A 25,568-nucleotide genomic window follows, 5' to 3' on the forward strand; every position below is an offset into this window, starting at 1 on the left:
CGCGCGTTGCTCTTATGCAACAATAACGGCACGTGCACGCGTCGCGCAATGGCTGTTTGCTGCCAGTTATCTTGTCGTTTGTAGCCGCAACACGCGCCTTGTGGTCAGTAATAGTTTAAACGACCAAGTTGTGGCTTAATACAATTGTGTTTTTTAGGTTTGTGTGGATTCGAATTAATCTACTGGGGTTGCAGCGGCAGCTGAAGTGGACAGTAGACCCGGGTTTTACCGCTCGTTTGTGGAGTCGGGATTGTAAAGCTTTGTAGGCCGCGGTGTCTGAGGTAAGACGGAAAGGCTAATGGCTATTTACTGACCAATATCAACTTATTATGTATCATACGAGAATCATATTGATATTAAATGTATTAAATTCTTGCATTTACGACGTTTAAGGTGGATTTGTTTTAGCTAGTTTGCAAAGACGAAGCGACTTTAGCCAGTGCTAACAAAGCAAGCTATAAGATTCTTTACTGATAATACGAAAGGTGTCGACTTATAACATCCAAATCTACCTATAAGTCTGTGATATGTGCTTATGTTGTCTAGAGCTGTTCAAAATATGATCTATAAAAAGATGGTTCGCGATAGTGTGTGAGAAAATCAGTTAGCCAGGAAGCTAACGTGCTTAAACGTGCGTTTCATGACCCCGTCCAGTCATTTCATAGTCATCCATGTCCGCAAGGCAGAAATGTACAGTCCGAGTTTATTATTTTGGGACACAGTTCAGACGAATATATGTCTTGTAATTTCAGAATAAGGTTTGTGTACTTGGGTTAAACGTTAAATGTCCCTTAATATACCGCTTTCCTCGTCTGCAGATCAACAACAACAACAACAACATGGCCGATGATTTGGACATTGAAGCAATGCTGGAGGCTCCATATAAAAAGGTGGGCGTTTATGCAAATAAATGAACTCGGTCAGGAATCTGTATAGCTTTCATTTGAAACGCGTAACCAGTCGTGTTTTCTCTAAGTCTTTATCAGATCAATAACTTGAATGTTTCTGTCATAGTGGTTTCAATGAATAAATTGCCCATCTATCTCTTTTTGTAGACTTGCCTATATCTCACCTCTACTCCCATGAATTCCAGTGTGAACTGTCAAAAAAATGAAGGTAGTAATTGCCCAATATATTGATGTACTGTGGTACCCTTGGTTGAAATACATAGGCAAAATTATACATAGGTACCGCCAGAATTAATGCAGTGGGTGCACATAAGAGCTGGTATAAACTCTGTGGAGACTGTATTCATGTTATTGTATGCATGGTATTCTTAGCTTCATATTTTTTATTATCAGGAAGTTTACTTTCTAAATAGCTAGAACTAGATTGCATGTTTTACAGTATAAATAAATTGCAGGAAACTACTTAATGTCCCCAGTGCAGAAATCCTGGAGTTGACACAAGAAAATCCACAGTCTCTTTATTCTCCATTCATCACTTTGAAAATAATCTGAAATATACTGTAAATGTCATCTCTTTTGGTGAAAAAGTATTTATGCATGCTACTGACATTTAAAAGTATTTATAAATGGTTATTCTGCCGTTTTACAAACTGGAAATGATGGGGCTCAGCATAAAATGTCATAACATTCACTGTAAGATATATTTATCTTATAAACAATCTAGCCTTTTAACAACTACAAAAGAACAACTCAACTTTAGATGGTCTGTGGGAGTCGCTATTACTAAGCCGTGTGAATCCCTGTTTGCTTCAGGGCGAGATGTGTGACTGAGGTGGCATCGAGCTCTTTCAATCCACGAAGGCAAATGGGGTGAAGATCACTGGAATGGCATCCACCACTGGAGCTCGTTTAGTGGCTGGCTGCTAGCGTTGCCACTTTGGGTCTTAGGCTCAGATAGCCTTGGTACTGAACATGTTGGGCTGCTTACTGAATGAATGAAGTGTCTAAAAAAAGCAATGCTATTTTACATATCCAGCATAGCACTAGCACTTGAATTTTTGGCCGTCTTACTCAAGTAATGCAAGCACTAGTAAGGAAGAGCGACATTGGCAGCCATGTGGTTGGTTTCTTTCTAAAGGCCCCCCATGTAGTTGTTTTCCTCCCACTCAAACCCTGTAATGAACTCCTATTTAATGATCATATTATATTCTCTTTTGTTCCCATCCCTTCTTTATCCTTACGACTTGAAATGTTTCGTCGTCCTCCTCATGCTGTCTTCTATCGACCCTGCTTAGGATGACAACAAGTCCTTAAGTACCAATGGCCACGAGGAGCGGAGCAAGAAGTATGTTTTGTATAACCCTTGTAGTTAATTTTATGTCTTACAAAACTCTTCCTTAATGTTTTACTTACTAAACTTGAATTTTTGAATCGCAAGAAAAAAGAAGAGCAGAAGCCGCAGCCGGGAAAAGAAGAGAAGCAGGAGTCGCGATGGCAAGAGGAGTCACGTCCGCAGGAGGAGCCGCAGCAAAGATCGGAAGCCCAGCCGCAGCAAGGAGAGACGCCGCAGCTGTTCCAGGAGCAGGGAGCGTGGTGGTCGCTACAAAGCTCCATTGTACGTAGCCATCTTTTGCTTTGGGTTTTAATCTTCATGTCACGTGTCCACACAGTTTGGAGAAACAGCACTCTTGAGTCTTTACCATAGTGAGTATGTTAACCTGAAGTAAAAGGTTCCCACTGTGCTCCTGATGAGTGAGAAAATGTCTTCCAGAGAATACCAAGTATGCAAAGGAGTTTAGCTGCCATCCCAATTTACATGTCTGTTGTGAATCAGCAGAGAAGATGAGTAGATTTCCCCCAAAACAAGGAATTTGTTGTAATGTGTACAACATTTACCCTTGTGTTCCCCATTGAAGCTTTTAGTATATATTTAGAATTAGTAGTAGAGTGAGTAGTCGTAGCTACTGAGATTAAAAACCTTGAAAACCTTGTTTTTAAATCACAGTTCTGGCCTGAAATTTAATGGTGGTCCCAGGGGGAAGACTGGCCCACCACTTGCCATCAAACTAAGGTTTCTATGATACTATTTTTGTTTTGTGTGGGTAGTTGCTTGTTCTGTGTATGACTCGGACAGGGAAAGTCTTTCCAGAAGTATTCATAGAAATTCTCTCTCAGCCATAGAAGGTCTAAAAGCCACAGTCCTTTCAAGAAAGACAAAAGCCCTATAAGGTAAGTTTATTTTCAGCCTTGGTAATTACGTTTCCCTCAACTGAATTCTTTGCTGATTATAGTAATTCATTGCTTGTTTTTGTCTTTTGCTAACAGACAGCCCATTGATAATCTCACCCCTGAAGAAAGAGATGCACGCACAGTGTTCTGCATGCAGCTGGCAGCAAGAATCCGACCACGAGACCTGGAAGAATTCTTTTCTGCAGTGGGAAAAGTCAGTGTTTGTGCATCTACAGTTCTACCTTGGTAGTCTATTCTACTTTGGATTTGGATTGACACCTCTAATTCCTATTGTTCTTCTTTAAAGGTGCGAGATGTGAGAATCATCTCCGATAGAAACTCCAGAAGATCCAAAGGAATTGCATACATTGAGTTTGTGGATGCTACATCTGTACCTTTGGCAATTGGCCTTTCTGGTCAAAGACTTCTCGGAGTACCAATCATTGTGCAGGCTTCACAGGTAACAGTCACTCTGAATGTTGAAAAATTACACAAGTTTTGCTTGTCGACGTTATCTAATCATAAATTGTCTGTTTGACCAGGCTGAGAAGAACAGAGCAGCTGCGTTGGCCAACAACTTACAGAAGGGCAGTTCTGGACCTATGAGACTGTATGTTGGCTCATTGCATTTTAACATCACAGAAGACATGCTCAGAGGCATCTTCGAGCCGTTTGGAAGGGTAAATACTACCATGTATTTTTTCTCACTTCATGTTATATTATGATTTTGTTTTTATTCATGTTGATGTTTCCTTTTTCACACAGATTGATAGTATTCAACTGATGATGGACAGTGAAACAGGACGATCAAAAGGATATGGCTTTATCACAGTAAGTTGTGTGGTCGAGTTGTTTTGGTGCAGAATTTCTGACATTACAAGACAAGCAGTTGGTGTCAAGCACCAGAAGCAGTTATTCATCTTCTCAAGAGCTTATTAGCTTTCCTCTTTCCCCACAGTTTGCTGATGCCGAATGTGCTAAGAAGGCTCTGGAACAGCTTAATGGCTTTGAGTTGGCTGGCAGACCAATGAAAGTGGGACATGTGACGGAGCGCACTGATGCCTCAACCGCCAGCTCCTTCCTGGACAATGATGAGCTGGAAAGGACCGGAATTGATCTGGGAACGACTGGTAGACTTCAGCTGATGGCCAGACTGGCTGAGGGTAAGGATGTACTCTTTGATCTGCTGTATAAATTTCATGCTGTTATGAAGTGAATAATGTCTTGTGGGATTTTTTTACAGGGATTAAAAATCTTAGATTTTTTATCTGTTAGGTACTGGTCTGCAGATCCCACCTGCTGCTCAACAGGCCCTTCAGATGAGTGGCTCCATGGTAGCCATGGCTGCAGCTACTGGTCAGTACCTTGATTTTTGGGTTCAGTAGATGTGCCTTTTAATAAGGCCTATGGGGTTTTCAATTAACATCCTTTTTTTTCAGCTGCTATGAACCCTGGATTGAGTTTTAACATCAATGTGCCCCCAAACCAAGCTTTGAATCTACCGTCACAACCAATTGCAACTCACTGTTTCCAACTGTCTAACATGTTCAATCCAAACTCGTAAGTAGCAGGAGTTAGCAAAATTACAGGTTTATAGAGAAAGTACTATTAAAGAGCATTTTTTCCTGAACTGCATTGCTTTCTTGCAGAGAAAATGATCCTGGTTGGGAAGTTGAGATTCAGGATGATGTCATTGAAGAGTGCAACAAACACGGTGGAGTCATACACATATACGTGGACAAGAAATCAGCTGAAGTATGTTTCTTCCCTTAAACGTTATCATTAATTACTATACTAAATGTGGAGCTTTATACTAATTTAATATTTACTTTGTCATTTATTTCAGGGTAATGTCTATGTGAAGTGTCCCAGCATTCCTGCTGCTATGGCTGCAGTCAGTGCGTTACATGGACGTTGGTTTGGAGGTAATTCTAACTTCTATACATCTTGATTTGAGGATTGTCTAAATTCTAAAGCAAAGTTCTGATAAGTATTAGGGTTGGGCGATGACTACTAAAGGCATCGGGGTGTGCCCGAAGCGTGAATCCGTATTCAGAAAGGCACGGAAAACAATAACGGTTGCCTGTTAAATTAAAGTAGCTACATAAAATGTCACTTTGTTTATTTCACCACATAAACAGAGTAAGGAGAGATGACTGAGGACAATGGCGAATGATTTGCAAAATGTGTGGTAAGTACTGCCGCTGAAAGAGTACGTGCGATCGCCAATCTCGAAAGTGAAACTAAAAAGAGATTGCATTCAAAAGCAGTTTCAATGCCAGGCATAATAGCTCCCTGATGCCTGCAATTTGTATACAGGGGTTAAAGCAAAAAAACTGGGGGCAGGGCAGCACATGCAAAGCATGCAATGACTGTGGCAACTTTAACATCTGAAAGGATACTATGGCAAAGTTATTGCTTGCTTTATTCAAACACACCGCTTATCGACACTAGGGGTGTGACAATACGCTTAGCTTACGAGACAAAATACCGATACTTGGTTCACTAGAACGTGCCAATATTTTACTATTTTTAAGAAATTTTCAATGACAAAATATTTGTCTTTTAAATACAAAAGTAAAACAATGCAGTTGTATTTAGAAATATTTGAACTAATCTAGGCCTGTAACTACTGATTATTTTGATAACGGAGTAATCTGATTTTTTTTGTAACAAACGGACCTCAGTGAAAAACAGGCTTTAGTATGACTATTTAGGCTATATATAAACTAACGATTAGGCAATAATAATTGGCTCAAATATAAAAATCAAAACCAATAAATTACATGATTGCATTGAACAACACTGTTAAAATAAATAATGTAATATGCCTATACATAATATGAACATAACCTTAACTTAAGTACATTATGTATTAAAACAAATACCTGCAGAGGGCGCCAACGGCCTGGTAACGTTTCACTTTACAGCGTGATTAAATTGTTTAAATCCATTTCATTTTAATATTTGGCCACATGCAGAAACCTTTATTTAGAAATTGCGATGTACAATACATGGCATATTTAGACATAAGTTGATGCATTCTCCTGTGTTGGCAAAGGCTTATAAATGATTTACGTTACAAATCTAGTGAGAATGCACAGTTTTTCCAGATGAACGTTGAGCAATTCAAGCTCACCGCATATGCAGAGGAAGAGTTTAGCCCCTTTCACACATACAGTACTGGTAAATTACCGGTAAGTTACCATTAATAGATCATGTGTGAACAGGACCTTTTCCTAAATTCCCGGTAAATTTGTTCTGGCAATCATTGTTTCATGGAGATGACATGATTACTCTGAGTTGTTTACAAAGCTTTGCTGCTTTTTAAAAAAAATTATATGTAAATATGCGCTAGATGGACATCTTTGACCATTGCGCCTGGCAGCTTTTTGTCACACTTCTCCATTCATCAGGGCTGCGACTCTGCAATTGGATACTATTATGCGCGTCTCGTGTTTATAAGAGCAAAGCATTCTGATTGGCTAGTAATGTTAATTTGGTTGAGAGTGAAAGCTTTGCTCCTCTCATACCATTGGTAGGCGAACTCGTGGATTCGAAACGAGATCCGGCACGGTGCTTTTAAGCCCGGAGTATAATTGCCCAATGATATACAGGTAACTGCGTGAGAAAATATTGAAATATATATATTTTCCTCCCATCTCGTATTTATTCTCTTTAGGGGTTCCGTAGTACACGTCATTTTCTTTCCGAACACGGTATTGGGATGTGGAGGGGAGGGGTTGTTTATCACAATGCTGGCTCAACATCGTGATGTCTATCAGCCATCGACGATGGCATCGTCTATCGGCCCAACCCTAATATGTATTATGTATTCTGTCTAGAACTGTTTGTATTATGGCCTGAATCATCTCACATTTCAATTTTATTTTCCAGGTAAAATGATCACAGCAGCTTATGTCCCTCTTCCTACATACCACAACCTTTTCCCAGAGTCAGTGCAGGCAACACCGCTTCTAATGGCCAGTCGTCGGTGATCAATCACCTCTGGAAGACTCAACTTTTTCAGCCTTGCTCTTTATAACTTTTGGACAATAATAACAGTTCTGCAAGCTGTGGCACAGTTGTTTTGCTTCCTTTTAAGTTGGTTACAAAACCAGTAAGGTTAAAATTTTCACTTGCGTAGTGTCCTTACAGGTCTTGGACTTTGAGAGAAGTTCTGTGGTGTAAAAAGTTTCCTATGTACAGCCTACTTACTGAATTTTGCTTCTTGATCTTTTATTTATTCGTACATTTGTTTTCCCCCTTCAACTTAAATCGTCTTTGTGATCGATCTGATTGGCATGTTTCTCACTCGAGGTGTACAATATTGACAGATACACAATATAAATGGCTTAGATTTAAACTGCAATTTTGATCAGACATGAACATATTCAACTTTTTAGCTCTATGAGCTGTGGGAACTAAATAGCTGACAAATCTTTTGTTAATTTAGAGACCATAAGGTTTAGAAACGTCTTGTTTTTCTAATCAAGATTTGATTTTTGTAAAGGCCTTGAAGTTCATTTCAAATAAAGCCAAGATAGCAAAAAAAATGTATAATTTCATTTGAACTGAATTCCTGTTTAAAGAAACCGCAAAAGAAGGGTTTTTTCTTTTTTGGGTTCCTGAGGTTTGCGGCTATATTTATTGGTTAATGAGTATAAATTAAACTGAAAAAAGAGGGGTGTCCAGAAAGTATCCAACCATATATTATGAATAATACGAGATGAGGGATGCAATAGGATGAAAATGGCTGCTGCTATGGACAACGGGTCACGACAATGCACCTGCCCATGCATCACATCTTTCGTGCAGAGTTTTTTGGTAAAACATCAACTCGCCCAACACCCCTCTCCCCCAGCCCAGATTTGGTGCCTTGCGACTTGTTTTCCCCAAAACTGAAATCACCTTTGAAGAAGACTGAGACGTCATTATCCAATGTACAAAGTTTCTTATATATTGTATCTTTAATAAATGTCTCTATTTTTCATATTACGTGACCGGATACTTTCCAGGCAGCCCTTGCATTCTAATAATCATTATTTAATGTTTTAAAAAAAAAAAACTTAAATTATTATTTAAAAAGTAAATCTGTAAGTACACTAACTATTAAAGTGGATGACTACTTTCTGGATCTACTATGAGGTAAGGTGGTTTTTTTATGGTAGTTCGTTAGCAGCATTTTCATTCCCGATCAGCAGCTCTGGACGTGCCTCGTAAATGCGGTTCAAGAGCTCACCGCTCCACTTGAACTTCATGTCTGCAAAAGCCCTGAAAGGAATCAACAGGCCCAATAACCTGTCATGTTTTACCACTGTCTTCCGCTCGGAAGCAGGATGCTCTGAAAGAACCTTTTGCTGGGTTGTGGTCATTGGTAACCGTGAGAGCTGACTACCTCCCATCATCCCCTTGTACCCCGAGCACTGCTCTGCTGTCACCCAGATTGGCCACATGAAGATCTCAGTCCACGTGAGCCACACAAGCAGTGCATCCAGAGAGAGCCACTCTGTGAGTGGTGTGAAACGAGCAAAAGGAACCCCAAAGTCCACCGGGGCCTCCAAGGAAATATCGTTATCCAGCCTCTTGAAAGTGTTTCTTAAAGCTGTTTGAAGTATAGTTTGCCAGCATCTGTGCTAACATAGTCGTTGGGATGCTTGTGCCATTGTAGCACTGGAAGTACAGGCCGTTCACTCTCCACTGCCTCCTCTATTTCAGTTTAAGTCTTCATTGGAAGTAGAGATACGGCTATGTAGTAAAAGGCGTTCACTAACTGCTTGTGCACAAGCAGAACCTGCGTGGCCATCAAACACTCTAAACACCATGCCTCGGCTCTGTAGACACGTTGCAGCACTCCGTTGGTCTTCACATGGGGAGTTTGATGGTAGGATATTACTATCAAACCCTTTTATTGACCCGTTATACCGTCCATCATAGCCATTTGGTTTTAAACTATATTCATTAGTCTTCAAAACATGGTTTATTTGTGTGAGCGACATCTCTTTTGCTTTGGCATTGTATTTTCTTCTGGGGTTTAGAATCATTGGTGGATTTGTGCAGACTGGTGTGCAGATTGTAGATTATAGAGTCAAATATCCCTGCACTGCTGTTTTCCATCTCTGTAATGACCACAGATGTCTAAAGTGGTGCACTGAAGTTGGAGACATTTATGCCAAGAGAAGTTCTGGTGGATTCTGAACCTGTAAATGTGTTAGGTTAAAATAATAATAATAAAAAAAAAACAATCAAACCAAAGTAAGCAATCAAGATTTACTGTGCAAAGAAAGTAGGCCTATACATAAACATATAACTAAGTACAGTTCAGCCATACTGTACAGTGGCAAAAACAAAATGATTGCATGCAAGTGCAGCTGTTACTAATGGCTCTCTAGACACCAAATGATTCTTTTTCAATAAATACTAGATATAAATGGAATTGTATACCTGTTAGAGCCGATGTGAATATTGTAAATAGTAGAAAATTTTAACTTAAGTTGAACCCTAAAAAACACAAATGTCATAATTATTACATAAAAAGTAAAGATTATGACAAAACGTCATTGTCATAACGTTACACTGAAATATTAATACCTAATTATGAAATCAAATTGAAAGAAGTTGCTTTTATTAATTTTCATCAAATTTTTTGGCATAAGTTCGATTTTTATGCAACGATTGTGTTTTTAATAATTAAAAACAATTAATTATGATTCTTCGTAACTGTAGCTTCATTTGATTATATTAGAACATGATGACGTAATTACGTAATGAAACAAACAACCACCGAATCGGTTCTTTAAAACGATCTGTTCAAAAGAACCGGTTCGCGGAAATGATTCGGACTTCCGATCACTACTTGTGGGAACATAATATAAACTAAAGACAAAAAATATGTATTTCATTAAACGCTGTTGATTTTCTCCAAATGGACTGGAGTGGATATTTATATTTCCAAGGACAGATGAACGAACCAGTTAGAGCAGCATTGTATTGGTTCATATTTACATTTTCCGGTAAAAGAAAGACATGCAAGGTTTAGGTTTCAACCAATAAACTCCGTAAACGTCACAAAAACCCGCCCACAAGTCACTCAGATAACCAATGAGAGTTATAATAACAGTCGTCCCGCCCCAGCTCTATGTGCGTCTTGTGTACGCAATAGCATTGGAGTGTGTTTTTGAGGGCTGATGACACTCTGTTCTGAGAAGGTAGTGGACATGTCGTCGTCTCTAAAGTTTCCCGAGTAATACGTTTGTTTATCTTTTGGTTGACGAAGAAGCTATTTGCATTATTTCTGTCATTGTTTATGTTGAGAACACTGTAATTGCATAAACGTGATGAACAGGACTCTATCAAGAAAACTTCTGGGCTCCATGTGTGGGATCTCCAGCCGCCGACTGAGCTTCGCTCAAAGCGCTGTCAACACTGTGCAGAAGCAGAAAGGTAGGTACAGTATAAGTAAATCTAATACTCTAGTCTAGAGACTAACAGTGAAGCAGTTGTATTTAGCTTGTGTAAGTTACTCTACAAGGCTGTGCTGATAGAAGTATTAGCAAGCTGGCATGTAAATGCTTTCTAGTATGGCTGTATTTATTCCAGTCACTATGTTGATGAACACGCCTGTCTTTTTCCACAGAGTTGATCAAGAGTAGGGAACTAGAAAAGGATGAACTGAGACCACTGTATATGGACTTTCAGGCCACCACACCCATGGTACCCATCTGCTGTAGTCATCCTAATTATACTGCCATGTAGATAAAGTAACTAATCAGACTCGTAAATCTAGTGCATGAGAACGTTTCTGGGATGTTTACATGCCATTGTTTTCATTGAAAAATATTCCAGGACCCAAGGGTTTTGGATGCCATGCTTCCCTATCAAGTCAATTACTACGGGAACCCACATTCCAGGACTCACGCTTATGGATGGGAGAGCGAGACCGCAATGGAAAAAGCGAGAAAAGTTTGTCTTTATTCTTCCTCCCATGTATTTATAAGAGAAGCAAGAACATTCTCTGAATTATTAGCATTCTCAGATAGCTGAGAGTTGTATTTATGAGTACTGAAGCATAATATTTTGGTTAAGTCAAAAATGTACTGTTTATGGAAGCACAAATGTTTATTTCCTCTTCAGCAAGTAGCAGATCTTATTGGTGCTGACCCGAGGGAGATTGTGTTCACCAGTGGTGCGACTGAGTCCAACAATATGTAAGTAAGTATGTCATTACTGTGAGGCAAGATTAGGAGAAAGTGGGACGCAGGGACACAAATGGCTAGGCATATTCTGAAATAAACGAATCTGTAAAGTTTATATAGTATGCACTGCTAGTAACTAAATATCTCTTGGTTGTTCTTTTATGTCTTGTCTTTTGTTTCTTTTTTTTAAAGGGTGTGGCTCGGTTTTATAAGGCTAAGAAAAACCACATCATCACCACCCAGACTGAGCACAAGTGTGTGCTGGACTCCTGCCGAATTCTGGAGGCAGAGGGTTTTGAAGTAACATATTTACCTGTGAAAAATAATGGACTGATTGATTTGAAGGTAAGCTTTCTTAAAGGGGAAATATCCAATTTCCATGCCAATTACAGCACCAATCAGAATAGCTAACGATAATGATATTACTAAACACGTTTTATACACTCAACTCCCTTGTTTGACAAATTGGTAGTCCTACATCAAACTAACTCTGCTGGTTGAAGTAATGTAATTTTATGGATGCTGGTAGATTGCAATCAGTGTGGGGAAGAAACTAGTTCTATGTAAATTAATTATGTAATTTAATTCCAAAATAGATGTACCTGCAATGTACCGGCACAGTTACTGAGAAAAAAATGGTATTTAAATTAGTTACTTATGAAAATGTTAACAGTTACAAATGGGGTTACATCTGAATATTCACACACACACACAAACACAGATTTAATTGATTTCTTTCCCAAATTGCATTGACTGCTCTAAAATATGAAACACCAATGTTTCAGGATTTTAGGAAACAGAATAGGACACATGCTTATTTGATTACTGTTTTATTTCCTGTTTGGTTTTATGTATATGCTTTATTTTTCCAAAGGCATTGGTAGATGGCAGTGTTTCCTGTCATAGCTGTGCAAAGATTTGATTTCAAAAACAGTATCATAGCTATTAAACTATATCGTGTTATGATTTTGAATCCGTATTTAACCTCAGAATGATCTCAAAGTAAAAAAGAGGTGCTAAAGTCAGATTTTGTGAAGGCTGTGCTTTAAAATTAAATTTTTATCATCTTAATTCGAGTGCTGAAGGATTTTGAAAGTCTTCTTGACAGTAATTAGGGATGTAACGATTACCGGTTTGACGATAAATCATGATAAAATTCCCCATGGTTAGTATTACCGTTTCATCTTTTAATTATCATTAAAACCGTATTAGATTACCGCGATTTGAACAACTTGTGATAAATAAATACTATCCAGCATAAAGCACAGTTTCAAGTAACAGTCTCACGTGCGCACAGCAGCAGAGTAGCTTCATTTTGAGTGAAAACTGGGTGGAAAAGCTGGGAGGTTTTAAAAGAATTATACAAATGAATATATGAATGTACCTCTGATGGTTCTGACTGTCTTCAGAAACGATTCGATGGCATTTTGTTTTCATCTTCGCTCCATGTAATACCTAAAGGAAGTGTTCTTAATCGCAATGCTGTTTTGTCCACAGAGGTTACGGGAAACCGCTCTAATTCAGCTGTTCCATAAGCGCCACCTGCTGTCAGAGGGTGGATTTACAGAGATTTACATTCAGCCTGTGTGTAGTTTCTGTCTGGCCAAAAATAGACCGAATTTGCTTGCCCTGCTGTAAATTTTGACCGGTTGATGAAAAACAAGCTTATGTGGATTCTACACATTTAAACAGTTCAGATAAGTTATCTAGAATTATTTATGGAGCAGGTAAAATACATATAACCATTTATTAATCAATTATCATTTTGACTTATATATTTTCTTTATTTAAAGGCTGAAATGTGAGGTTTACCTTTTTATGAAACTTTTTCAAAGCTTTCTTTGAACATTTACATTAGATATTTCAACATGCTATTAAACTGTTGTCATTTAAAATCTGAACATCATTGGTAATGTTACTATTTTAGTGATTATGCAAACAAAGTAATTTTATTTGTTGTTTGTTGATTTTTAAATATAAAACTTGAAGTGATTTATGTGTCTGTACTTTTTGAACATCTCCAGTACATTTTAACAATACCGTGATAATACCGATAACCGTGGTCATTTTGATCACTATAACCGTGATAAGAAATTTTCATGCCGTTACATCCCTAACAGTAATCAGTGTTGAGTACCTCTGTAAGGTTAACACTGCCTGGTTTAAATGTTTGAAAATTAATATTGAGACATTTAGAAGTCACCAAAATAATCAAATGTAATCAGTTACATTACTTTAAAGAAGTAATTGAAATAGTTACACTTCTTATTACATATCAAATAGGGTAACTTGTAATTGTAATTACATTTCTAAAGTAACCTTCCCAACACTGATTGCAATCCTGTTGGTGGCTAATTTTGGCACATAAAAAAACATGAAATTCACCTTTATAAATTGTTTTTTTTCCATATTTCATATATGTATCTTTTTTTCTTTTATTTTGCGTTCTCAGCAATTACAGGAAACGATCCGTCCAGACATTACATATCAAATAGGGTAACTTGTAATTGTAATTACATTTCTAAAGTAGCCTTCCCAACACTGATTGCAATCCTGTTGGTGGCTAATTTTGGCACATAAAAAAACATGAAATTCACCTTTATAAATTGTTTTTTTTCCATATTTCATATATGTATCTTTTTTCTTTTATTTTGCGTTCTCAGCAATTACAGGAAACGATCCGTCCAGATACCAGTTTGGTGTCCATAATGACCATCAACAATGAGATTGGTGTCAAACAGCCAATCAAAGAAATAGGTAACTCCTTTTTATTAATATAATGCTCTAAACATATACCTGTCAGTCTTCATGTCTTCTATATCAACTATGTTTTTGATTTCAGGTCATCTATGTAGGTCCAAAAATGTGTTTTTCCACACTGATGCTGCTCAGGCTGTTGGAAAGATCCCCATTAATGTCAATGATTGCAAAGTGGATCTGATGTCCATCAGCGGCCACAAGATCTACGGGCCCAAAGGTAGTGTTATATACATTTAAATACACAATGGTTATGTTATCCAAAATATATTAATGAGGGGTTGTGTTTATTAGGAGTTGGGGCTTTGTACGTGAGGAGAAGACCCAGAGTTCGTATTGAGCCTTTGCAGAACGGAGGGGGACAGGAAAGGGGTCTACGTTCAGGGACCGTGCCCACACCTCTAGTCGTAGGCCTTGGAGCCGCCTGTGAGATTGCCCAGCAAGAGTTAGAGGTAAAGACTTCAGAGTTAGAGTTAAACTTTCTACTAGTCCAAGTTTGCTTGTATGCGGTTTTCATTTCCTGTTTATTTTCAGTACGATCACAAGTGTGTGACAGTGCTTGCAAATCGCCTCGTGCAGAAGATCGTGTCAGAGATTCCTGATGTTGTGATGAATGGAGACCCAGATCAGAGGTACCCGGGTAAGATTCGACTTTCTAATTGTCTCTTTTTCTTAAAGGTTCCAAGTTGACTTGAGTTTGTAATCTAAAAACACTTTCCTCCTGCAGGATGTGTTAATTTATCATTTGCCTATGTTGAGGGGGAGAGTCTGTTGATGGCGTTAAAAGATGTTGCGCTTTCATCTGGAAGGTCAGTAGTTTAAAAATGTCTGACCAGGGTTTATAATTTGAGTACATAAAACATGGAGAAAGACTATAACTATACTACTGGTATTTTTACATTACATTTACATTACAAAGCTGGTTATTAAAAATAAATAAATTAAAACTAAAAATATTAATTTATATAACACATTTCAAAGCTGGTTTATATATATATATATTAATGCGAATGACTGTTACTAAAAATGAAATTTAAATGAAAACTACAAATATAAACATAAAAGCGGATTCAAAATATTAATAGAAACTATAATGGTACATAAATAATACTGAAGTAACATTGTTCTTGTTGCAGCGCCTGCACATCTGCTTCCTTGGAGCCCTCGTATGTTCTTAGAGCAATAGGGGCAGATGAGGACTTGGCACACTCATCTATTCGGTTCGTAGTTTTTATATAATATCAGTGTAAATGTTTTTTGTTTTTTTTCCAGGTCATGCTCAACATGCCTTGTTTCTCTCTCTGTGCTTTTGTTATGTAATCTGTGTTCAGATTTTATCTTAAGTCTTAATACACACATTTTCTGCTTGAACCAAGACCACACACACTAATGAGGGGATCTGATGCACATGACATTTTTTTTTGTAAGGTTTGGAATTGGCAGATTTACCACAGATGAGGAAGTGGACTATACAGTGGAGAAACGCATTCAGCAGGTCAAACGGCTGAGGGAGATGAGGTGAGCTGTTCATGCTTGATTTGAATCAAATGTCCGATTTTTTTTTTGTAAGGTTTGGAATTGGCAGATTTACCACAGATGAGGAAGTGGACTATACAGTGGAGAAATGCATTCAGCAGGTCAAACGGCTGAGGGAGATGAGGTGAGCTGTTCATGCTTGATTTGAATCAAATGTCCGACCTTGACTTCCACATCAAGCAAAACATGGGGATTTTAACTAGAGGTCGACTGATGTATCGGTTTTGCCGATTAATCGGCACCGATAGTTTTTGCTGGAACTATCGGTTATCGGCAAAAATCCATGCCGATAGTTTTCCGGGTTGCGTCCGTTGCTGGAACGGCTGAGAAGGGTCTGCTGTCATTATACAGTACGAGAGTGGCCTCTAGTGGTTGAAATCACTGACAGCATGTGCTATTTGTTTAGACACGTGATACTGCACGCTGAACAGAGCGGGAAACTTCAGACGCGGATTTAAATGCAGCCGACAGAAAATCCTGCTGCGCCATTCACATAGTTTTCCATTAAATTATATTATATTTGTCCCGAATTGTTGTTAATGCTTCATTTTATAGAGCTATAATATAGATTGCGTTTTCTCTTTCCGTTTGCTCCGTTTTTTAAACACTGAACTTCAAACTCATCTATGCCTCATTGTTCATTCATTCTTGAAGTAAACTTGTGTCAGTTTGGTGAATAAATGAAACCGTTTTAGACCACTGCTCGAATTGAACGCGACGCGTCCGGAGTGTGTGTGATACCGGTGAGTTCTCCTAAACTCAACACTGCGCTTTTATTTTGATTAGGTAATCATCAAGTGTTCAAGAATAGAAAAAGTTAAAGTGTGAGAGTATACATACAATATCCATATGTATATCATTTTAATGCTATGGCCTTTGTGTATATATTTAAAGATGTGCATCTTTAAGCATGACTGTTGAAATGAATGGTAACACTTTAAAATAAGAGTCCATTTGTAACATTAAGATTAATGAAAGCTGTGAAATGAAAGTATTGTTCCTTGTTAGAGTGTGTTAATTTCAACATTTTTATTATTATTACTACTACTACTAGTATGGTTCAGTACTGTTTTTTTAATAAAGCATTATTTTAGTTTTTGTTCAGTATCCATTTTAAAAACTATCGGTTAATTAATCGGTATCGGCCAGTGTGGTCCAACCTAGCTATCGGTATCGGCAAAATCCACTATCCTATATCTCTAATTTTAACTGTGTGTTTTTAAAGTCTGTAAAAATCATTCAGAAATTTCTATGGTGAATGTGTAATTTTTTTTTGGTCTGCTTGGATATAAAATAGCAAATTTTTATATTATGTAATGTTTTATTTGTTTGATGTTTAGAATGTTATACATTTTTAGAAAACTTTTCAGATGTTACATCCCTAACATTGGTTAAAATCCCTGTGAACAATATCTTTCTGTGGGAAAAAAATGAGGATTGTTCATGTTTTTTTTGTGTGTGTCTTTCTTTGTCTTTTAGTCCATTATGGGAAATGGTCCAGGAAGGCATTGACCTTAAAAGCATCAAATGGACCCAACACTGAATTGTTCTGAACAAATGGAGTATGAAGCCCTGCTGTGGTTGTGAATACTCATTCTGTAAAGCTTGATTAGGCTGCCATACCTTATTCTCCCAAAAAAACACGCACAATTTTATTTCTCAATTTTGGAGAATTGAACTTGTCTATGTGAAGACGATTTTAAAGTGTATTTTTATGAATTGCAGGGGTTACAGAGATGTGCATTTTGTCAATTCTATCTATTTAGGAGTTTATCATATTGTCTGTTGTTCTAATTCTGAAACCAGCTAAATTAATTTCAGTGATGAGTTGTTTCATTAAAACTAGCTTTGTGTTAGGGTGTATATTTAATTGTGCTGTATATTTTTGTTGAAAGGTAATTTTTTTTTATTTTTTTACTATCCTATATCTCTAATTTTAACTGTGTGTTTTTAAAGTCTGTAAAAATCGTATAAATTCATAACATTTATTCAGAAATTTCTATGGTGAATGTGTAATTTTTTTTTGGTCTGCTTGGATATAAAATAGCAAATTTTATATATTATGTAATGTTTTATTTGTTTGATGTTTAGAATGTTATACATTTTTAGAAAACTTTTCAGATGTTACATCCCTAACATTGGTTAAAATCCCTGTGAACAATATCTTTCTGTGGGAAACAAAAATGAGGATTGTTCATGTTTTTTTTGTGTGTGTCTTTCTTTGTCTTTTAGTCCATTATGGGAAATGGTCCAGGAAGGCATTGACCTTAAAAGCATCAAATGGACCCAACACTGAATTGTTCTGAACAAATGGAGTATGAAGCCCTGCTGTGGTTGTGAATACTCATTCTGTAAAGCTTGATTAGGCTGCCATACCTTATTCTCCCAAAAAAACACGCACAATTTTATTTCTCAATTTTGGAGAATTGAACTTGTCTATGTGAAGACGATTTTAAAGTGTATTTTTATGAATTGCAGGGGTTACAGAGATGTGCATTTTGTCAATTCTATCTATTTAGGAGTTTATCATATTGTCTGTTGTTCTAATTCTGAAACCAGCTAAATTAATTTCAGTGATGAGTTGTTTCATTAAAACTAGCTTTGTGTTAGGGTGTATATTTAATTGTGCTGTATATTTTTGTTGAAAGGTAATTTTTTTTTATTTTTTTTATATATATATATATAAGAAATTCTAACCTTTGTCAGCAAGGATACATAAATCAAAAGTGAGACATATTACAAAATATTTCTATTTCAAATAATATTCTTTTTAACTTTCTAATAACCCTTGTGCGACCTTATGGATATTTTTTTACTTTTTCTAGTTTTTTGTTTTTTTTATCATTTTGCCTGTGTTAATGCCAACTGCATAAATTTTGGCACAGGTGTGTATTTTTATTGGAATTTTAATATTTCACCCTCATTTCCTTTTAATAAATCTATTTTACACTAGGTACAAAAATAGTTCCTCTCAGGACCTTAAGGACATAAATGTCCTCATTGAAACCCAGTAAAATTACAATTTTTAATCCCAGGGCCATTTAACTATAAAATGATGCAATATTTGTTAATAGGCTTTTCTGTTTTTTTACTAGATGGTGCCATGTTTTTCAAGTTTGGCATATAAAGCAAATACTCACTTTATTCCTGTTTTCTGTTTATGCATATTATAGAGGCAATAGGATAAATTATGCAGCTATAATTGTGTGGGTATGTTGGTATGGATGTCGGCGTGTGGATTGTATGTGTGTCCAGAATATAATTTTTGTGTGTGCGCACCTGTAATATTTGAGAGAGAAATTATACTGTACTGCAAATCACAGATCCCACTGCTGTGTATGCCAGCGGAGCTTTGCTGGAATCTAATGGGAAAAGTTTGGTACTGCACCCAAACCAAATCTTACTAAACGCTCATTTTTTTTGAGCTATCAACCTCAAATTTGGAACACAACTTGTTTAGATTTATGGCTTTGATTTTCTAGCAATTTTTGTGTTCAAAATGTTTTATAAAATATATATACAGTGGGTACGGAAAGTATTCAGACCCCCTTAAATTTTTCACTCTTTGTTATATTGCAGCCATTTGCTAAAATCATTTAAGTTAATTTTTTTTCCTCATTAATGTACACACAGCACCCCATATTGACAGAAAAACACAGAATTGTTGACATTTTTGCAGATTTATTAAAAAAGAAAAACTGAAATATCACATGGGCCTAAGTATTCAGACCCTTTGCTCAGTATTTAGTAGAAGCACCCTTTTGATCTAATACAGCCATGAGTCTTTTTGGGAAAGATGCAACAAGTTTTTCACACCTGGATTTGGGGATCCTCTGCAATTCCTCCTTGGCCGATCCAGCCATTTTTATGTCTCTCCAGAGATGCTCAATTGGGTTTAAGTTCCGTACCCACTGTATATATATTTTTTTGCTCATAAATCATTTTTATAAACTAAAACCTCTATAACGTTATTTGGTTTCTTTTTTTTTTTTTTACTTAATCTGTCAAGAGTCTTCTTTAAAATGAGACCAAACTTAAGTCCGCACTCCCAAGCGTCACATTTTTATGACAGTTTTTTTAACATGGACATTATTGTCCTCTATGAGCCCGTGTGTAACTTTTTTAAATTGACGTACAAAGAATACTTTAAACCCGTTTCCACATAAATATTCAGTACAATGGATAATAATGTTTCTTGAGCAGCGCATCTGAAGGAATTTCTGAAGAATCATGTGACAAAGCTGGATTTCGTTTTTATTGATTTATATTGGTTTATTTGTTTGTATGAGAGAACACATTTCCTCCAGTCCAGCAGACAACAGTAACGCATAACCGACCGTTGACGTACTAACGTTACTATTTCAAAACAAAACGACGTCTAGTTCAGCGACTTTCTTTCAAAATGGCAAGTACATTTCAGCACTTTAACTTGATTTTAAACTTGTTTCTATAATTCAAAGTACGTGTTTGTTAGCTCATTATTGTCTCGGTTAAGGTTTACGTTGCCATCTAAGTTTGATATGGCACTTAGTAACCAGCTACTGCCCGAGTAAATACGAACATTTTCCCGCAGACAGATTTAGAGATTTTACAGAGCTGCTGTTCCTAATGATGTTAGATACTAAGCAATTTTGCCGTTTTAGTGACTTGAGGGTTTATGTTGCAGAATGAGGCAGAGAAGGCTATCAAAAGGATTCAGGCTCAGAAAGGAGTGGAAGGAGTAATCGTGGTTAACGCAGAAGGTGTCTGGCAAATGAGAAATGTTTCTAGTTGTTATTACATAGTTTGGTTGCAAACGATGCCGTGAGCTTCTGTGCTTCAGTGGTAACATGAAACTGATCAGTCAAAGAGATCTTTCTTATTTCTGTGTGCTTTTTTAATAGGCATCCCCATAGAAAGCAATCTAGACCACCAACGTACACTTCACTACACCTATAATTTCCAACAGCTGCTCACCAGAACTCAGAGAGTGATGAAGGACCTTGACCCTCAGAATGAAGCCACCCTTCTGGATGTTCAAACAGAGAAAAATAATATTCTGATTTCCACAGGTAAAGAGAAGTACTCTTATGTAATGTTCATTTTCATTAGGGTAGGTTGTGTTTCTCACAAGTAGCGGGCCTCAGTAAAGCTCTGAATGAGCCTGAGGAATATTGTTTTGGACAGTGGAGGAACCTTCCAGTCAAAGGTTGAGAGCCACTGGGTTACACAACCTCCAGGTTTCGGGTGACAGAGTTTGACTAATCATATTTGTCTTTTTTTGTAGATCAGCAATATGTTTTTAAATATTTTCGCACTCTGCAGACTTATTTGAATGTCAGGTGTGATATTTAGGACACCTTTATTTTTATATATATATATATATAAAATACTACTACAGCCAAATAAACATTTGGTATTTATTTGATAAATACTGATGATTTTATTTTATTGTGTTCTTTCCACAGCCAAGGACTATTTTATGATTGCCATTAAAAATTCTAGAGAAGGGCCCTGAATTCTTCATTTTCTTCATTATTTATTCTTCAGTATTTTATTTTTCTAATTTAATGGCCAAAAGTGTTACATTACATGTTCCAGGAAAGTTACGTTTATATATAATACAGTTATGGTGCCGTAAGAAGCTTCCATTATTATAAATAATGAATGTACTGCCTTTGCTTATTCTTATAGTTTGCTCTTTTGTTTGTAGTTTATTGTTCTCATATTCTCTCTTTTGTAAGTACTCCAGCTGTTCATCATCTGGAGGCATCAGCATGACACTATACCATACCGTACCTTTTTATGTATGCAAAAAAGCAAAATAAAACAATGCATTTTCTGTATTTTGTGATTGCTTAAATGTATTCTTCGATTGATTTGAATATACAGGAAATACTGAACTGTTATATAGTGTACACTCTTAGGAAAAATAGTAAAACCGTGAGTTTTTCAGCTAATTTGTTTGTTTATTTTTAATAGTAGTCTATTTTCATTATTATTCAGGTTTTTTTAAATGTATTTATTTTCTATCTGCAAGGCGTTATAAATACCTTGTAGCCTCTACTAGAGTTTGACATCAAAAACACTGCTGTCAGTTAAGCCATTTGTTTTTATTTATGTGAAATTGTAGCAAAAATTACAGTGCTTTAACAATAGTTATTAGATGAATACGTTATAAATGACCATAGACATTGAACATGAATGAACAGATGATGAGGTTGTGGGATGTGACAGCATCTGGTAGATATACACAGATATGACTATAGAGTTAAAATGTGTCTCTTCTATGTAAATGCTGTTTAGAAAAGCCAACAGTAGCTATTTTGAGCACTTCAAAGTGTTAAAAGTAAAAAGTAATAAATCGTTGGATAGCTTTAATATGGATCAAAATCATAATAATCAAATTCATTAGCTTGGTTACTTATTAGAGAAGTAAAGCTGATCACACTTGTTCTGTTAAAAAACCGATTAGCAGGCAACCAGTTACAATTTTAAAGTTAACGTTCATAAACATTATAATAAATTATGTTAAGAGCGGGCATGACAGCATATAGTTGGATAGCTGAGCTCAAGAGACAGATATAGATTTGAAAAACAAAAAGGCAAGAATAAACGACCTTGAAGGCTAAGAAAATCTGAAATTGTAGTAGTAATGGCCTACTTCATTGTCTGACAAATGAGAAGATGAATAATTTATTTCAGACAGTTTCACTTACAAATGGTCAGACAAATACAACACAAAGAGCAGAGTGAGATTTAGAAAACTCCTTTAAACACACAAACAGACAAGTCCAATTTACATCAAACATAACTACAAAAAGGCATGACCAGAAGATCTGTACATAAACTTTTTACAATTATCTATTTTCATATATACAATAAAAATGAATTATGTACAGCCCCCCCCCCCCAGTCTTCCTAAGAGAGAAAAATAGACAACACATCTAAAGATGAAGATTCACAATAAAAGGGCAGATCACACCTTGTAAAAGTGCCAATTTGTCAGCCTTCAAATGGTTTAAATAATACACATACAGTAGTACACAGTCCATATGCTAACTAGTCCCCTTCATTCAGTTTTGAGCAGATGTTTTCTCTTTGAGATGAACAGGTTACCAGCACCAAATATCACATCATACAACTGAAACATTATTCCAGGGGCAAAAAATTTGTTAGGACTTACAGACAATATTTAAGAACATCTTATGTAAGAAAATACAACTAATTTCAGACGTTCAGCAAGCGCCAATTTATTTTGTGCATACACACCATTTAAGTGCTGGTTTTTGAGTTTACCCTGATATCCAGCAGCTTTTTTATTTCCTGAAAATACATTATTCTAGCTAGTGCTTCATAGCCAAGAGAGTCATAACAGTGACATGCTACCATGTTTCCAACCTGGTAATAATTGGAAACGTGTCAAAAAATGGTTTATTCCACCTATATCCATCACCTGCCCAGACAGCTTGCAGCGCACAAGAGCTATATGCAGTAATCATGTGCACCATCGAAATGAAACTACAATATAAAGATTGTGTGGAATAGCATGTTAACAGGAGCAAACACAAACTGAAAAATACTTCTGAATGTTGCTGGATCTTAAAGGTGATCAGTAGTCTGTTCATGGACAGCTTGGAAAGTACTAACAGCTCCTGACCAGCAGAGGGCATTGTCTGATTGTCTTTACCGTTAGCTAATCTAGGATTAAAAATGGCTGCTGGTGTGCTATTTTATTGCTAAATTGTTAATACTGGTCTAAAAAGCTGGGCTGACCCCAGTTTATAATATAAACCTTGTATGCACATGTGCTTTTGTGTATGTGTTTTGTTTTGTTAATGATGACAGAAATAAACAACAAAATAGTTTATTTCCCATATTTTTTGTTGCCATACTTGTGGATGTACACTGCTGTTTAAACGTTTGGGTCGGTATATATATAAATATATATATATTTGTTTTTTTTTGTGAAGTGACTGTAAAAACATTTAAAATGTTACAAAAGATTTCTATTCCGAATGAATGCTGTTTTTTATGTAATTTTATATTCATCAAAGAATCCTGAAAAAAAAAACGTACCACATTTTCCAGAAAAATATTAAGGAGCACAACTGTTTTCAACATTCATAATAAGAAGAAATGACTGCTGAAAATTAATTTTGCCATCACAGAAATAAATTATATTTTAAAGGTGATATCATGAAAATCTGACTTTTCCAGGTTTTAAGTGCTATAATCAGGTCCCCGGTGCATCTACCAACCAAGGAAACGTGAAACAGATTAACCCAGTAACTTTGTTTTGGTGAGCCTTTTTCTGCAAGAGTCTGAGAAAACAATGGTGTCTGAGCTCGATCCTCTAGTTACTTTGTAATATATTAAAATAAACTTATTTTAATTTGTAATAATATTTCACAATATTACAGTTTTTACTGTATTTTTGTTCAAATAAATGCAGAGACCTCTTTCAAAAACATAAAAAAATCTTACCGACGCCAAACTTTTGAACAGTAGTGTATGCGGGTATTTACCCTCTGCTCAACACATGATTATCTTAACACATCTGTTCCTCAACCTTCCACAGAAACTTGTAACTACAGCACGGCCACATTTGTTGTTGGTAAAAGTTGAGCATGTATTCATGGCTCTCATCCTGTGAGATTTCACTCTACTGTTATTTATTATTTGTTCATCAGATTACATTATATCCACAAAAAACTCACAAGGGTTGCCCATGGCATGCTGGAAAGACTGGCGACTGGCGGTGAGTTCAGGTGGTATGGCCCCTATTTCCCTCACTGGAGGGGCCCCAGGGGGCCCGCTGCTGATAGGCCCCTTAGGGGTCAATCTGGCCAGGCTGTAGGGAGGAGGCAGGCCTGGGGGTCCGTAAGAGGAAGCGTGGCTCCTTTCGCTGAGCGCACAAGACGTGTGGCCGTACTTGGAAAAGGGAGCGTGACTGTAGGAGAAGGACGTGCGGCTGTGTTGGGACGGGACACAGGAATGAGTGTAGCTGCGAGATGAGAGAGCATGGCTCCGGTGGCTCAACTGGCTGGCTGAACGCTCAACCTGCCTCCCACCCGCTCGCTTGCCTGAATCCGATTCGCTGCCGCCGCTGCCTGCTGATTTGCGGTCCTTGTCCTTTGGCACAGGCCGCTGACTCCTCCCAGCGCTAGGGTTGGAACTACTGCTTCGACTTCCTGAAAAATAAACAGAGGTTTATATGGTTATATGGAGAACAAGTAGTGTTACTGCAATGGAATAAATCAACCTAATGTATTTTATTCTTCAGTCTTTACATGACAACAGTTTTCAAGGTTACCCTCTGCACAGTGACAAAGAAAATAAAAATTGTGGTTGTGGACAGCAGGGAAAAACTAATATTGATAGACTGCAAGTAACTACCCAGTTAGGGGTTGGTTAGTTTTTTAATGCTTTTGAAAGTCTTTTATGATCACAAAGACAATATTGTGACATATTACAATTTATAATAAAGGTTTTCTATTTTAATATAACATTTTCAGCAGTTATTATTCCAGACTTTAGTGTCACATGATCCTTCAGAAATCATTCTAATTTGCTGATTTGTTCTTCAAAAAACATTTCCTATTAGCATTGTAGAAAACAGTTTTGACTCTTAATGTTATTGTAAAAACCTGATTTTATGATGAATAGAAGGGTCAAAACAAACAACAGCATTTATTTAAATGTCTGCTGTCACTTTTGATTAAATTAATGCAGGTTTTCTGCATAAAACTTATTAATTTCTTTAAAAAAAAGTGTTGATTGATGTCAGAGGCTGTGTCCAATCAAACTCAGTATTGCGGTTCAAGTTCTGTCACTCAGCAGAATCTAGCTTTATCCTTGAAAACCATAAACAACACAGTGCAAGATAAACTAAAATGAAATCTATAATAATACAGGTTCACTTGCTGTAAAAAAGTAATGAACAATGTCACCCCCCCCCCCC

General features: G+C 36.8%; 4 protein-coding genes and 1 pseudogene across 8 annotated transcripts in view; 3 read left to right on the plus strand and 2 right to left on the minus strand.

The window, feature by feature from the left end:
• Nucleotides 1-7,254, plus strand: LOC107559701 (RNA-binding protein 39-like). 3 transcript variants are annotated; one of them, XM_016243721.1, is made up of 17 exons: nucleotides 264-281; nucleotides 819-890; nucleotides 1,056-1,116; nucleotides 2,204-2,253; nucleotides 2,347-2,523; nucleotides 2,914-2,979; nucleotides 3,084-3,137; nucleotides 3,234-3,351; nucleotides 3,445-3,597; nucleotides 3,680-3,817; nucleotides 3,903-3,968; nucleotides 4,096-4,300; nucleotides 4,413-4,493; nucleotides 4,577-4,697; nucleotides 4,787-4,892; nucleotides 4,984-5,062; nucleotides 7,035-7,254. In XM_016243721.1, the coding sequence occupies exons 3-17, from the start codon at nucleotides 1,111-1,113 to the stop codon at nucleotides 7,133-7,135; spliced, it is 1,521 nt and encodes a 506-aa protein (XP_016099207.1). In that variant the 5' UTR covers nucleotides 264-281; nucleotides 819-890; nucleotides 1,056-1,110; the 3' UTR covers nucleotides 7,136-7,254. The 3 variants fall into 3 exon arrangements, with proteins under 3 accessions (XP_016099127.1, XP_016099281.1, XP_016099207.1); XM_016243641.1 differs by lacking the exon at nucleotides 1,056-1,116 and having other exon boundaries at nucleotides 1-281; XM_016243795.1 differs by lacking the exons at nucleotides 1,056-1,116; nucleotides 2,914-2,979 and having other exon boundaries at nucleotides 1-281.
• Nucleotides 7,255-8,299: 1,045 nt separating this feature from the next.
• LOC107581288 (pyruvate dehydrogenase [acetyl-transferring]-phosphatase 1, mitochondrial-like) lies at nucleotides 8,300-20,612 on the minus strand (annotated as a pseudogene).
• On the plus strand, nucleotides 10,298-17,444 carry LOC107559867 (cysteine desulfurase, mitochondrial-like). Of its 2 annotated transcripts, XM_016243993.1 has the most exons (13): nucleotides 10,298-10,580; nucleotides 10,774-10,850; nucleotides 10,983-11,099; nucleotides 11,271-11,345; nucleotides 11,516-11,677; nucleotides 13,996-14,089; nucleotides 14,175-14,309; nucleotides 14,384-14,541; nucleotides 14,624-14,729; nucleotides 14,817-14,898; nucleotides 15,226-15,309; nucleotides 15,660-15,749; nucleotides 17,105-17,444. In XM_016243993.1, the coding sequence occupies exons 1-13, from the start codon at nucleotides 10,475-10,477 to the stop codon at nucleotides 17,166-17,168; spliced, it is 1,350 nt and encodes a 449-aa protein (XP_016099479.1). In that variant the 5' UTR covers nucleotides 10,298-10,474; the 3' UTR covers nucleotides 17,169-17,444. The 2 variants fall into 2 exon arrangements, with proteins under 2 accessions (XP_016099479.1, XP_016099406.1); XM_016243920.1 differs by lacking the exons at nucleotides 11,271-11,345; nucleotides 15,660-15,749 and adding an exon at nucleotides 15,518-15,607 and having other exon boundaries at nucleotides 11,525-11,677.
• Nucleotides 20,085-21,429, plus strand: LOC107560013 (dynein light chain roadblock-type 1-like). The gene is made up of 3 exons (XM_016244101.1): nucleotides 20,085-20,367; nucleotides 20,509-20,676; nucleotides 21,073-21,429. Exons 1-3 carry the CDS (start codon nucleotides 20,283-20,285, stop codon nucleotides 21,120-21,122), a joined length of 303 nt encoding a protein of 100 aa, XP_016099587.1. The 5' UTR covers nucleotides 20,085-20,282; the 3' UTR covers nucleotides 21,123-21,429.
• A 2,708-nt stretch (nucleotides 21,430-24,137) lies between these two features.
• Nucleotides 24,138-25,568, minus strand: part of dvl1b (dishevelled segment polarity protein 1b) — a 35,908-nt gene continuing 34,477 nt past the window's right edge. For both annotated transcript variants that reach the window (XM_016244215.1, XM_016244291.1), the window contains one exon: nucleotides 24,138-24,798. In XM_016244215.1, the coding sequence (XP_016099701.1) occupies nucleotides 24,299-24,798 (500 nt within the window). In that variant the 3' untranslated portion in view covers nucleotides 24,138-24,298. The remainder of the gene's footprint in view (nucleotides 24,799-25,568) is intronic.

The sequence above is a fragment of the Sinocyclocheilus grahami genome, unplaced genomic scaffold (assembly GCF_001515645.1).
Source record: "Sinocyclocheilus grahami isolate Dianchi unplaced genomic scaffold, SAMN03320097.WGS_v1.1 scaffold3.1, whole genome shotgun sequence".
In the NCBI taxonomy this organism is placed as follows: Eukaryota; Metazoa; Chordata; class Actinopteri; order Cypriniformes; family Cyprinidae; genus Sinocyclocheilus; species Sinocyclocheilus grahami.

Excerpts from the sequence above, each read along its gene's own strand:
- LOC107559701 (XM_016243641.1), top strand. The coding sequence starts at position 840 with ATGGCCGATGATTTGGACATTGAAGCAATGCTGGAGGCTCCATATAAA. Across the intron at positions 2,524-2,913 it reads GGTCGCTACAAAGCTCCATT|TTCTGGCCTGAAATTTAATG; the intron begins GTACGTAGCCAT and ends TTTAAATCACAG. Across the intron at positions 4,301-4,412 it reads GATGGCCAGACTGGCTGAGG|GTACTGGTCTGCAGATCCCA; the intron begins GTAAGGATGTAC and ends TTTATCTGTTAG.
- LOC107559867 (XM_016243993.1), top strand. The coding sequence starts at position 10,475 with ATGAACAGGACTCTATCAAGAAAACTTCTGGGCTCCATGTGTGGGATC. Across the intron at positions 10,581-10,773 it reads CACTGTGCAGAAGCAGAAAG|AGTTGATCAAGAGTAGGGAA; the intron begins GTAGGTACAGTA and ends CTTTTTCCACAG. Across the intron at positions 11,100-11,270 it reads CAATGGAAAAAGCGAGAAAA|CAAGTAGCAGATCTTATTGG; the intron begins GTTTGTCTTTAT and ends TTTCCTCTTCAG.
- LOC107560013 (XM_016244101.1), top strand. The coding sequence starts at position 20,283 with ATGTTGCAGAATGAGGCAGAGAAGGCTATCAAAAGGATTCAGGCTCAG. Across the intron at positions 20,368-20,508 it reads AATCGTGGTTAACGCAGAAG|GCATCCCCATAGAAAGCAAT; the intron begins GTGTCTGGCAAA and ends CTTTTTTAATAG. Across the intron at positions 20,677-21,072 it reads TAATATTCTGATTTCCACAG|CCAAGGACTATTTTATGATT; the intron begins GTAAAGAGAAGT and ends TTCTTTCCACAG.